General features: G+C 47.3%; 1 protein-coding gene and 1 long non-coding RNA gene across 2 annotated transcripts in view; both read left to right on the top strand.

Annotated features, from left to right (window-relative positions):
* The first annotated feature begins 495 nt into the window (after positions 1 to 495).
* LOC127908715 (neurofibromin-like) overlaps positions 496 to 13,683 on the top strand; it is a 72,223-nt gene continuing 59,035 nt past the window's right edge. The window contains exons 1-7 of the mRNA XM_052467855.1: positions 496 to 602; positions 2,597 to 2,725; positions 2,838 to 2,912; positions 4,849 to 4,984; positions 5,919 to 6,019; positions 6,176 to 6,255; positions 6,408 to 6,531. Of these exons, the coding sequence (XP_052323815.1) occupies positions 6,014 to 6,019; positions 6,176 to 6,255; positions 6,408 to 6,531 (210 nt within the window). The 5' untranslated portion in view covers positions 496 to 602; positions 2,597 to 2,725; positions 2,838 to 2,912; positions 4,849 to 4,984; positions 5,919 to 6,013. The remainder of the gene's footprint in view (positions 603 to 2,596; positions 2,726 to 2,837; positions 2,913 to 4,848; positions 4,985 to 5,918; positions 6,020 to 6,175; positions 6,256 to 6,407; positions 6,532 to 13,683) is intronic.
* LOC127908722 (uncharacterized) lies at positions 11,347 to 13,683 on the top strand. Its single transcript, XR_008068140.1, has 5 exons — positions 11,347 to 11,673; positions 11,780 to 12,269; positions 12,645 to 12,841; positions 13,286 to 13,467; positions 13,661 to 13,683. It is a non-coding gene; the product is annotated as an uncharacterized LOC127908722 (long non-coding RNA).

Consider the following 13,683-nt stretch of genomic DNA (forward strand, 5'->3'; position numbering starts at 1 on the left):
TCACCGACCATTTCGAATCCCACCGTACCTTCTCCGCTATGCAATCCGGTTTCTGAGCTGGTCGAGAGCGTGGCTGAGGTGCACCCAACGTCCTAAACGGTATCATAACCGCCATCAATAAGAGACAATACTGTGCAGCCGTCTTCATCGACCTGGCCAAGGCTTTCGACTCTGTCAATCACTGTATTCTTATCGGCAGATTCAATAGCCTTGGTTTCTCAAATGACCGCCTTGCCTGTTTCGCCAACTACTTCTCAGAGTTCAGTGTGTCAAATCGGAGGGCCCATTGTCCGGAACTCTGGCAGTCTCTATGGGGGTGCCACAGGGTTACAGCCTCTACAAGGCTGTCCTCTTTTCCCTCTCTTCCACCCCCTCTTCTTTCCCTCCTTTCTCCTGAGAAACTGGTAGAATTATATCTCTGCATGTCATGTTTGACTGGACGAACTTGTTCTATGGCAGTGTCTGAGAGTCCTTATCCATTGTGTTCTCCCTCAGGTTGCAGGAGCTGACAGTCTGCTCAGAAGACACTGTGGATGTGCACAATATAGAGCTCATGCAGTACATCAACGTGGACTGCTCCAAACTTAAAAGACTGCTCCAAGGTAGCTACACACTCACTCAATTCCTTGTTTGTCATACTCGTTTTTAAATAGTTTTTTGCTAATACTCTATTACTTTTTACTACATCCTCTCAGAAACGGTATTAAAATTCAAAGCCCTGAAGAAACCTGCCCAACTTGCCGTCATTAACAGTTTGGAAAAGGTTTGTGCACCAATATATCTATATTCAGTGCTGCTGTTTTGTGTTTATGAAGTTGGTGTATTATTATATACTACATGGCCAAAGGTATGTGGACACCCCTTCAAATGAGTGGTTTTGGCTATTTCAGCCACACCAGTTGCTGACCGGTGAGCCGTGAAGTGATGGGCCACAAGCTCACAGAATGGGACCACTGAGTGCTGAAGTGCGTAGTGTACTTGCCTGTTTTTGGTTGCAATACTCACTACCGAGTTCCAAACTGCCTCTGGAAGCAACGTCAGCACAAAAACTGATGTTGGGCCGAGCAGACGCACACAAGCCTAAGATCACCATGCACACTGGCAAGCGTCGGCTGAAGTGGTGTAAAGCTCATCACCATTGGACTCTGGAGCAGTGGAAACGTGTTCTCTGGAGTGATGAATCACGGTTCACCATCTGGCAGTCCGACTGACAAATCTGCATGTGGATGCCAGGAAAATGCTACCTGCCCCAATGCGTAGTGTCAAGTGTACAGTTTGGTGGAGGAGGAACAATGGTCTGTGGCTGTTTTTCATGGTTCAGGCTAGGCCCCTTAGTTCCAGTGAAGGGAAATCTAAACTCTACAGCTTACAATGACATTCTAGGCGATTCTGTGCTTACAACTTTGTGGCAACAGTTTGGAGAAGGCCCTTTCCTGTTTCAGCATGACAATGCCCCCATGCACAAAGCAAGGTCCATACAGAAATGGTTTGTTGAGACCGGTGTGGTAGATCTTGACTGGCCTGCACAGAGCCCTGACCTCAACCCCATCGAACACCTTTGGGATGAATTGGAACGCCGACTGCGCGCCAGGCCTAATCGCACAACATCAGTGCCCAACCTCACTAATGCTCTTGCAGCTGAATGGAATCAAGTTTCCGCAGCAGTGTTTGAACATCTAGTGGAAAGCCTTCCCAGTAGAGTGGAGGCTGTTATTGTAGCAAAGGGGGACCAACTCCTTATTAATGCCCATGATTTTAGAATGGGATGTTTGACGAGCAGGTGTCCACATACCATTGAACATGTAGTGTATTATTCATGGTATTCACTACTGCCACCTCTTGGCTGCTGGTGAAATGTTTAAAATACAATTTTCCACTTTGAGGACATGACAGGTTGCAGGTTTCCATTGATGCAGGTTTCCATTGATGCAGGTTTCCATTGATGCAGGTTTATTGGAAAAAACATTGAAATGTGTAATGAAATGGCAGCTATAGGAAAAATGCTCTAAAGATTGACACCATTTTTTAAAACTTTCTTTATTGCTACAAATGATGATAGAAGCAATGTTTTTCAAATAAATGTTGATTGCCGAATAGTGTTGACGGTACGCAGAGCACTATGCAAGTTTTACTATCCCATTATTTCAGATCAACTGCAGTGCAAGGTTCACCATGACAATAAATTGGCACGTAGGAATTATTAGACTATGGCAGATTAGTACATTCTTGCGCTCTATCCATGCTGGCCTTTGTGGGCTACCTGAGACATGAGACAGATGGCTGGGAGGGAATCTAGGCTGTCGCCATATTATTCATGTGCAATTTGCCTAAATGGATAATGGAAACACTTCAACTCCTTCATGTTTATTCAACACTAGGTTTTTGTGAAAACGTTTTCAGTTTGATATGCCTATGGCTACCCCTTAGACTTTTATAGTGCAACTTTTGTGCTAGTGCTACCGCTATGGAGCTATGACCATTTTGCTAATACCTATCCAATCCTTTCAGACCTTCACAAAGCCCCTTGCGTAAGGGTTAATTGGTTCATTTGGAATATTGCAGACGGTCACATACAGACACTTATCTATCCCATCAGGCCCTGCTCTTCAACCCCACCAAGTCCTTCTCTCGCGGGGCAGGCAGCCAGAACGCAGACGTGGACCTCATGATCGACTGCTTCGTCTCCTGTTTCCGTATCAACCCTCACAACAATCAGCACTTTAAGGTCAGTCAGTCTGCTCAGCGCATTGGCAGAAAATGTGCAGACCATGTCTTAATGATACCTCGGTGTCAAAGCGGCTTTTTTGACGAAACATTAATAAAGACAATCTCTTCAGGTCTGTTTGGCCTCCGCCTCCCCCTCTACCTTTCACTTTGTCCTGGTCAACTCCCTGCACAGAATCATCACCAATGTAAGTTTGTACCGTCTCCACTACTACTTCCTACCAAGTTCAGTCGAAGTACATTTGATACGACCGTGCTGTTCTCATTGGCCTTTCCCACAGCAGTGCAATATTAATGATCTTCAATCAATCAATCAAATGTTATTTATATAGCCCTTCGTACATCAGCTGATATCTCAAAGTGCTGTACAGAAACCCAGCCTAAAACCCCAAACAGCAAGCAAATCAGGTGTAGAAGCACGGTGTCTAGGAAAAACTCCCTAGAAAGGCCAAAACCTAGGAAGAAACCGAGAGAGGAACCAGGCAATGTGGGGTGGCCAGTCCTCTTCTGGCTGTGCCGGGTGGAGATTATAACAGAACATGGCCAAGATGTTCAAATGTTCATAAATGACCAGCATGGTCAAATAATAGTAAGGCAGAACAGTTGAAACTGGAGCAGCAGCATGGCCAGGTGGACTGGGGACAGCAAGGAGTCATCATGTCAGGTAGTCCTGGGGCATGGTCCTAGGGCTCAGGTCAGTTGAAACTGGAGCAGCAGCATGGCAAGGTGGACTGGGGACAGCAAGGAGCCATCATGTCAGGTAGTCCTGGGGCATGGTCCTAGGGCTCAGGTCCTCCGAGAGAGAGAGAAGGAGAGAATTAGAGAACGCACACTTAGATTCACACAGGACACCGAATAGGACAGGAGAAGTACTCCAGATATAAAAAACTGACCCTCGCCCCCCGACACAAACTACTGCAGCATAAATACTGGAGGCTATCCTCTTCATCCTTTAGTCTGATCTGGACTGGTGGCCTAAGATTGATGCAGTGTACTGCTACTCTGGAGAGCTGCGACTGATGTTCTCAGACACTCTGAGCCGATTGATGCAAGGCCTTCACACACATTGTAACGGTTTTGACTTGAGGTTATTATTTATAGGGGTGCCAGGTAGGTCGTGCCTACCAGAGAGAACATTGGTTTCTCCTTTTAGTTTGGGTGGGATTGAGTCCCATCTGGTCCGTCAAGTCTACACCAATACAAAGGACTTATGTAAAAGTCAGGATGGAAATAAACTTTTCATAAACCCTTAAAACATTGGGAAGAACTTCAAAACAACTATATTCTTTTGCGTGGGTTGTATTAGCAACAACAATGATTACACACACACATATAATAATATCACAATGAGTTCTGGTTCCTCCAGAAATGTCCTGTACCTCGGGCCTAAAAAGAGTCCAGCCCGGTAAAGGAGTTCAGTGAACTCAAGTGACTTTTGTCACGCAATGTTTGTCCGTTCATTCAGTGTAGCGTAAACCCAGTACTAAACACAATCAATATAACAATAATTTTACCACAGAACTTTAAAGCGTATCAACTCTTACTAAGTCCTCAACTACAACTAACTACATAAATCATCACAGTATACCTCACATCAAAACAAATGAAATACTGTATACAAAAAGGTGGTAGTCAGTCGGTCAGTCAGACAATCCAATCCGCCAATAGATCTCCAGCGGAGAAAGGCCACGAAGAACAGAGAGGTGTAGTCCACGGCCGCAAAGAGTGGATCCGATCCTGGGTAAACTCTTAGGCTACAAAACACACGTTTAACGGCAACAAAACAAACGGAATAGAGAAGCTTCGGGAACTGAGGGTTGAACACATCCTCATTCACGTCTCCATCACAACCCCACTTTTGTGCAGCTGATGCTGGCTATTTAATCAGGAATTAAAGGGAAAGCGTCCTATTGGAAGGAGCTGCACTGAGACTGTTCAGAAAAATTCAGGGCCGTCACAACATGCCCCACTAAGCATGACGCCGGTGAGAAAGGGACTACACACACATTCACACTCACTTTCACACCAATCGTTTGAAACACCTTTTGTTTTCCTGTGTAAGCGAACCTCTTAGGAAAAGTATGTATTAGCTACACCTAAATTTACAACTTCTCTCTCTGACAGACTCTGTCATTTAAAGATGAAATGACCACCAGCCTTAAGTTCAAAGAGAACCACAGACCTGGATACACGCAGCTACAAGTGCCTCCTCCTCGCTCTGGTCAAACTCATCCATGCTGACCCCAAACTCATGCTGCACGTAAGTCTGACACCAACCACCACATACAGTTGAAGTCTGAGGTTTACATACACGTAGGTTGGAGTCATTAAAATTAGTTTTTCAACCACTCCACAAATTTCTTGTTAACCAACTATAGTTTTGGCAAGTCGGTTAAGACATCTACTTTGTGCATGACACACGTCATTTTCCAACAATTGTTTACAGACAGATTATTTCACTTATAATTCACTGTATCACAATTTCAGTGGGTCAGAAGTTTACATACACTAAGTTGACAGTGCCTTTAAAGAGCTTGGAAAATTGTGCCTGAAGGTACCACATTCATCTGTACAAACAGTACAAACACCATGGGACCACGCAGCCGTCATACCGCTCAGGAAGGAGACGCGTTCTGTCTCCTTGAGATGAACGTACTTTGGTGCGAAAACTGAAAATCAATCCCAGAACAACAGCAAAGGACCTTGTGAAGATGCTGGAGGAAACCGATGCAAAAGTATCTATATCTACAGTAAAATGAGTCCCATATTGACAGAACATGAAAGGCCACTCAGTAAGGAAGAAGCCACTGCTCCAAAACCGCCATAAAAAAGCCAGATTACGGTTTGCACACGGAGACAAAGATCGTACTTTTTGGAGAAATGTCCTATGGTCTGATGAAACAAAAATAGAACTGTTTGGCCATAATGACCGAATAAAGTGGTGATCCTAACTGACCTAAAACAGGGACTTTTTTTACTATGATTAAATGTCAGGAATTGTGAAAAACTGAGTTTAAATGTACTTGGCTAAGGTGTATGTAAACTTCCGACTTCCACTGTATATACTGAGACAATGTCCCTTGGTTCTGTTTGAATAGTTAATCACCCTCCCTTCCACTTATGTGTGTGGTTCGATTTCCTCTCCGCCCTTGCGTTCACCCATACATGCATGTTTGACATTGTGTGTGTTGTAGAACCCAGGGAAGCAGGCTCAGGAGACGCAGAGCTGATCGCAGGCCTGGTGCAGCTGGTGCTCTTGGTCAGTACATCCCAGCTTTCCCAGGAGGCCATGGAGGTCAGTTCACACTCCTTCTCTCCCTTACTCTCACTCCATCTACTCTGCTTCTTTATTCTTTCTCATTCTGTCCACTTCAGTTCTATTCCCTAGCATTGAATTATCAACTTCAAGTAAGGCATATTTCTCCCTATCTGTCTCTCTCTCCCTGCCCAGGCTCTGCTGGTGCTGCACCTGCCTGAGACCATTGAGCTGTGGAACCCTCAGGCCCCCATTGAAACCTTCTGGGACATCAGGTACAAGGACATGGTTTAGTTCTGGGGGCTTTTCAGTCCAGAGATAATCCATGTAGACAGACACACTGGTCATGGATTAAGTAGTAGTCCCAGTCTTTAGGGGTGTGTGTTGAGATTCCATTGGGCTCCAACACTGGCCTATCCCATTGCAGCTCCCTAGTTCTCTTCCTGATCTGCAAGAAGCTGATTGGTCACCAGATGGTGAACAGTACAGAGGTGTTGAAGTGGCTGAGGGAGATCCTTATCTGCAGGAACAAGTTCCTCCTAAAGAACAAGGTGAGGTCAGGGACTCTAACCTCACATCAGAATAACCATTGAGGGCTAGTTTCCCAGACGCAGATTAAGCCTAGTTCTGAACTAAGAAGCACTTTCAATAGAGAATTTCCATTCAAAATAATGTTTAAGTCTAGGACTAGCTTAGGTCTGGAAAACCGTCCGGAGTGTTTTGCAGTTATACAAGTCAAATACACGTGTTGGACATGTCTAAATGTGTGTTGGACGTGTCTAACTCCTCTCTGCTCGCCAAGGAGTGTGCCACGCAGGGCAGTGGAATACCCATCTGCAGACAGGCCCAGACCAAACTGGAGGTGTGTCTATACATGTTTCTGTGGAGCCCTGACACAGAGGCCGTGCTGGTGGCCATGTCCTGCTTCAGACACCTGTGTGAGGAGGCTGACATCCGCTGTTCCGCTAACGAGGTGCTCGTCCAGATCATCCTGCCCAACTACGCCACCTTCACAGAGTTCGCCTCCGTCAGTAAAAACACTATGTTTTGAACACCACTATAACATGCTCTGAGAGTCACTAAAAAGACATTTACATTACATTTACATTTAAGTCATTTAGCAGACGCTCTTATCCAGAGCGACTTACAAATTGGTGCATTCACCTTATGACATCCAGTGGAACAGCCACTTTACAATAGTGCATCTAAATCTTTTAAGGGGGGGGGGGATTACTTTATCCTATCCTAGGTATTCCTTAAAGAGGTGGGGTTTCAGGTGTCTCCGGAAGGTGGTGATTGACTCCGCTGTCCTGGCGTCGTGAGGGAGTGTGTTCCACCATTGGGGAGCCAGAGCAGCGAACAGTTTTGACTGGGCTGAGCGGGAACTGTACTTCCTCAGTGGTAGGGAGGCGAGCAGGCCAGAGGTGGATGAACGCAGTGCCCTTAGTTGGGTGTAGGGACTGATCAGAGCCTGGAGGTACTGAGGTGCCGTTCCCCTCACAGCTCCGTAGGCAAGCACCATGGTCTTGTAGCGGATGCGAGCTTCAACTGGAAGCCAGTGGAGAGAGCGGAGGAGCGGGGTGACGTGAGAGAACTTGGGAAGGTTGAACACCAGACGGGCTGCGGCGTTCTGGATGAGTTGTAGGGGTTTAATGGCACAGGCAGGGAGCCCAGCCAACAGCGAGTTGCAGTAATCCAGACGGGAGATGACAAGTGCCTGGATTAGGACCTGCGCCGCTTCCTGTGTGAGGCAGGGTCGTACTCTGCGGATGTTGTAGAGCATGAACCTACAGGAACGGGCTACCGCCTTGATGTTAGTTGAGAACGACAGAGTGTTGTCCAGGATCACGCCAAGGTTCTTAGCGCTCTGGGAGGAGGACACAATGGAGTTGTCAACCGTGATGGCGAGATCATGGAACGGGCAGTCCTTCCCCGGGAGGAAGAGCAGCTCCGTCTTGCCGAGGTTCAGCTTGAGGTGGTGATCCGTCATCCACACTGATATGTCTGCCAGACATGCAGAGATGCGATTCACCACCTGGTCATCAGAAGGAGGAAAGGAGAAGATGAATTGTGTGTCGTCTGCATAGCAATGATAGGAGAGACCATGTGAGGTTATGACAGAGCCAAGTGACTTGGTGTATAGCGAGAATAGGAGAGGGCCTAGAACAGAGCCCTGGGGGACACCAGTGGTGAGGAGACAGATTCTCGCCACGCCACCTGGTAGGAGCGACCTGTCAGGTAGGACGCAATCCAAGCGTGGGCCGCGCCGGAGATGCCCAACTCGGAGAGGGTGGAGAGGAGGATCTGATGGTTCACAGTATCGAAGGCAGCCGATAGGTCTAGAAGGATGAGAGCAGAGGAGAGAGAGTTAGCTTTAGCGGTGCGGAGCACCTCCGTGATACAGAGAAGAGCAGTCTCAGTTGAATGACTAGTCTTGAAACCTGACTGATTTGGATCAAGAAGGTCATTCTGAGAGAGATAGCGGGAGAGCTGGCCAAGGACGGCACGTTCAAGAGTTTTGGAGAGAAAAGAAAGAAGGGATACTGGTCTGTAGTTGTTGACATCGGAGGGATCGAGTGTAGGTTTTTTCAGAAGGGGTGCAACTCTCGCTCTCTTGAAGACGGAAGGGACGTAGCCAGCGGTCAGGGATGAGTTGATGAGCGAGGTGAGGTAAGGGAGAAGGTCTCCGGAAATGGTCTGGAGAAGAGAGGAGGGGATAGGGTCGAGCGGGCAGGTTGTTGGGCGGCCGGCCGTCACAAGACGCAAGATTTCATCTGGAGAGAGAGGGGAGAAAGAGGTCAGAGCACCGGGTAGGGCAGTGTGAGCAGAACCAGCGGTGTCGTTTGACTTAGCAAACGAGGATCGGATGTCGTCGACCTTCTTTTCAAAATGGTTGACGAAGTCATCTGCAGAGAGGGAGGAGGGGGGGGGGGGGAGGATTCAGGAGGGAGGAGAAGGTGGCAAAGAGCTTCCTAGGGTTAGAGGCAGATGCTTGGAATTTAGAGTGGTAGAAAGTGGCTTTAGCAGCAGAGACAGAGGAGGAAAATGTAGAGAGGAGGGAGCGAAAGGATGCCAGGTCCGCAGGGAGGCGAGTTTTCCTCCATTTCCGCTCGGCTGCCCGGAGCCCTGTTCTGTGAGCTCGCAATGAGTCGTCGAGCCACGGAGCGGGAGGGGAGGACCGAGCCGGCCTGTAAGATAGGGGACATAGAGAGTCAAAGGATGCAGAAAGGGAGGAGAGGAGGGTTGAGGAGGCAGAATCAGGAGATAGGTTGGAGAAGGTTTGAGCAGAGGGAAGAGATGATAGGATGGAAGAGGAGAGAGTAGCGGGGGAGAGAGAGCGAAGGTTGGGACGGCGCAATACCATCCGAGTAGGGGCAGTGTGGGAAGTGTTGGATGAGAGCGAGAGGGAAAAGGATACAAGGTAGTGGTCGGAGACTTGGAGGGGAGTTGCAATGAGGTTAGTGGAAGAACAGCATCTAGTAAAGATGAGGTCGAGCGTATTGCCTGCCTTGTGAGTAGGGGGGAAGGTGAGAGGGTGAGGTCAAAAGAGGAAAGGAGTGGAAAGAAGGAGGCAGAGAGGAATGAGTCAAAGGTAGACGTGGGGAGGTTAAAGTCGCCCAGAACTGTGAGAGGTGAGCCGTCCTCAGGAAAGGAGCTTATCAAGACATCAAGCTCATTGATGAACTCTCCGAGGGGACCTGGAGGGCGATAAATGATAAGGATGTTAAGCTTGAAAGGGCTGGTAACTGTGACAGCATGAAATTCAAAGGAGGCGATAGACAGATGGGTAAGGGGAGAAAGAGAGAATGACCACTTGGGAGAGATGAGGATCCCGGTGCCACCACCCCGCTGACCAGAAGCTCTCGGGTGTGCGAGAACACGTGGGCGGACGAAGAGAGAGCAGTAGCAGTGTTATCTGTGGTGATCCATGTTTCCGTCAGTGCCAAGAAGTCGAGGGACTGGAGGGAGGCATAGGCTGAGATGAACTCTGCCTTGTTGGCCGCAGATCGGCAGTTCCAGAGGCTACCGGAGACCTGGAACTCCACGTGGGTCGTGCGCGCTGGGACCACCAGATTAGGGTGGCCGCGGCCACGCGGTGTGGAGCGTTTGTATGGTCTGTGCAGAGAGGAGATAACAGGGATAGACAGACACATAGTTGACAGGCTACAGAAGAGGCTACGCTAATGCAAGGAGATTGGAATGACAAGTGGACTACACGTCTCGAATGTTCAGAAAGTTAAGCTTACGTAGCAAGAATCTTATTGATTAAAATGATACAGTACTGCTGAAGTAGGCTAGCTGGCAGTGGCTGCGTTGTTGACTTTGTAGACTAGCTGGCAGTGGCTGCGTTGTTGACACTACACTAATCAAGTCGTTCCGTTGAGTGTAATAGTTTCTACAGTGCTGCTATTCGGGGGCTAGCTAGCTAGCTAGCAGTGTTGATTACGTTACGTATGCTAAAAGAACGACAATAGCTGGCTAGCTAACCTAGAAAATCGCTCTAGACTACACAATTATCTTTGATACACAGACGGCTATGTAGCTAGCTATGTAGCTAGCTACGATCAAACAAATCAAACCGTTGTGCTGTAATGAAATGAAATGAAAATGTGATACTACCTGTGGAGCGAAGCGGAATGCGACCGGGTTGTTGAGTGCGGAAGTTCTATTCAGTAGACGTTGGCTAGCTGTTGTCTAGCTAGCAGTGTCTCCTATGTTAAGGACGACAAATAGCTGGCTAGCTAACCTCGGTAAATTAAGATAATCACTCTAAGACTACACGCTCTAAACTACACAATTATCTTGGATACGAAGACAGCAAAGACAACTATGTAGCTAGCTAACACTACACTAATCAAGTCGTTCAGTTGAGTGTAATAGTTTCTACAGTGCTGCTATTCGGTAGACGGTGGACGTTTGCTAGCTGGCTAGCTGCTGGGCAGATAGCAGTGTAGACTATGTTAGACGACGAAATACAAAGTTGCAATAGAAGTGCTGACTGTTTCACTTTGTTGTCCTCTTTCTTTTCCTTTTTCTTCTGTCCTTCTTTTGTCCTTATTTTGTCTTCCTTTCTTCTGTTAACTAGATATTTTTTGTTGTTATTCTTTGTAAGCTAGCTAGCTTCTTCCAGAAGAGTCCTAGCAACTGCTTAGCAACAAGTAACAATTCTGCTAGCAATTCAGCTAGCTAAGATAACTGTACAATTTTATGAAAAATAGTTAATTTTTCAAAAGCCTGTCTTTTTGGCTTGTTCCTTGTTTTGTCTTCTATTGAGTCTTGCAGTTTTCTCTTGATTTTTTCGATGTACTTCACTCTAAAAAAACATTTAAATCTCAATATATACAGGAGCTCATTTTTCAGCAGCTGCTCAATTTATAACTCCGGAACACCAACGGTTTCAGACAGTGACTCCGCTACTTGTTTCTCTGTTTGGTAGGACGTTTCACCCTGCAGAAGAGAGTGATGGCCTTGTTGAGAAGGATAGAGCACCCCACTGCAGGAAACACTGAGTTGTGAAAGAATAAAGAAGCATAAAATACAGTTTATCCTTGCTTACATCCTTCCAGTATTAGTGACTTGTCCCTTCTTGTTTCCATGTCTCACCCCAGGCATGGGAGGACACGCATGAAAAATGGGAGCAGGACACCAAACAGATTCTGAACTTTCCCAAAAACAAGGTGGAGGATGGTCAGGTAAGAGCACTTACATTTTAGGATTTGGGTGTGTTTCACTGTTAATAAAAAATAATAATATAGGTACCATTGCTCCAAACTCTACCCCATTTGTCTCCCCCTGCAGGAGTGGATCAACATGACAGGCTTCCTGTGTGCTCTGGGTGGGGTGTGTCTGTCCCAGCGCAGCAAGCCCTGTGGCCCCACCACCTACAGCCCCCCCCCCATGGGCCCCATGAGCGAACGCAAGTACTCTATGGTCTCTGTGGGCGTCTGTGAGGTCTCTGCAGCTGGAGCCTCAGCCACCTGCTCCTCCTCTTCCTCCACTGAAACCCCCCTGGGCAGGTTCCCGGACCGCCTGCTGGTCCTGCTGGTATGTGGTCATGAGAGGGTGGGTCTACACGTCCGCACCAACATCAAGGAGCTGCTGGGGCTGGAGCTCAGCCCGGTCCTGTACCACATGCTCTTCAACAAGCTAAGGAACAGCATCGGAAGCTTCTTCGACACACAGGCAACATGTTGCATGCCATCCAGATGAAAACCAAGCTGTGCCAGCTGGTGGAGGTGATGATGGAGAGACGAGACGACCTGTCCTTCTGCAAGGAGATGAAGTTCAGGTGAGCGACAGAGACGGCACTCCCTCCTGGACAGACCTAAACTCTAGCTTAACGCTAGCCAAACTAGCTAAATGCTACTTAAAGCTTCAGTCAGCAGTTCAAACAATTTAAAAAAGTTGGATTGGTCTGGAGAAATATTACCACTCCCAAATTCACAGACAGAGCTATAGAATGACCATACCTGATATAAAAATGATAGTTTTAACAATGCGTTGAGGCTATGTAGTGTTTTGTTTACATTTACTTAGTTTATAAACGTTGGAGTAAAAGAAGTGTATATTTTGAGTTCTGATGGGGTACGACAGCTCATGAGACATTTATATTCTTCAAGAATCAATCATTTTTGTTAATTCAACCCCTCACCACATCTGCCAGGAACAAGCTGGTGGAGTACCTGACAGACTGGGTGATGGGCACCTCCAACCAGGCTGCTGATGACGATATCAAGTCTGGACCAAGCCAGTATGGAGGCGGCGGTGTCTCTGTTAGCTGGCCTGCCTCTTCAGCCAGAGGAGGGAGACGGGGTGGAGCGGGGTGGAGCTGATGGAGTTCAAGTCCCAGCTCTTCCTCAAGTAACTACAACATGCTTTACTCATATACCTTTTATTTAACTAGTCAGTTAAGAACAAATTCTTATTTTCAATGACGGCCTAGGAACAGTGGGTTAACTGCCTGTTCAGGGGCAGAACGACAGATTTGTACCTTGTCAGCTCGGGGATTCGAACTTGCAACCTTTAAGTTACTAGTCCAACTCTCTAACCACTAGGCTACCCTGCCGCCCCATATACACTCTTATACCTTTTAGTCATGTAGCTGACGTGCTTATCCAGAGAGACTTAGTTATCTGTTGCTGCTCTTCAGCTTTCTGTTTACTGTGCATGCTGTAACATTTCCACGCGCAAAATAAACTGTTTTCTGTATAGAAGTAAAGGAATACATTAACTTAAATGTGCACATGATTTTAATTCAAACTGCCTGTTAAGTGTTCTGAACCCTGCTTTACCCCCTGTACTCAGGTACTTTACCCTGTTCATGAACCTGCTGAATGACTGCAGTGAGGTGGAGGATGATGGCTAGCCGGTGGTTGGGAGGAAGAGGGGCATGTCTCGACGCCTGGCCTCCCCCAGACACTGTACTGTCCTGGCCATGTCCAACCTCCTCAACGCCAACGTGGACAGCGGACTCATGCACTCTATCGGTGATCTACTGTAGCAGTAGTATTTCTCTGCCTATTTATAGTGCCAGGAAAGCTATAATGTTAGTCCTTCCATCTACCAAGGACCATAGCTTCCAAAATGAACAATCAAACCTCAATCTTTCTCTTGTGCCCCCTGTGTCGCTCTGTCTCTCTATCTGTCTCTCTCCTCCCCCCACCATCCACCCTTCTCCAGGTTTGGGCTACCATAAGGACCTG

The sequence above is a fragment of the Oncorhynchus keta genome, chromosome 18, assembly GCF_023373465.1.
Source record: "Oncorhynchus keta strain PuntledgeMale-10-30-2019 chromosome 18, Oket_V2, whole genome shotgun sequence".
In the NCBI taxonomy this organism is placed as follows: Eukaryota; Metazoa; Chordata; class Actinopteri; order Salmoniformes; family Salmonidae; genus Oncorhynchus; species Oncorhynchus keta.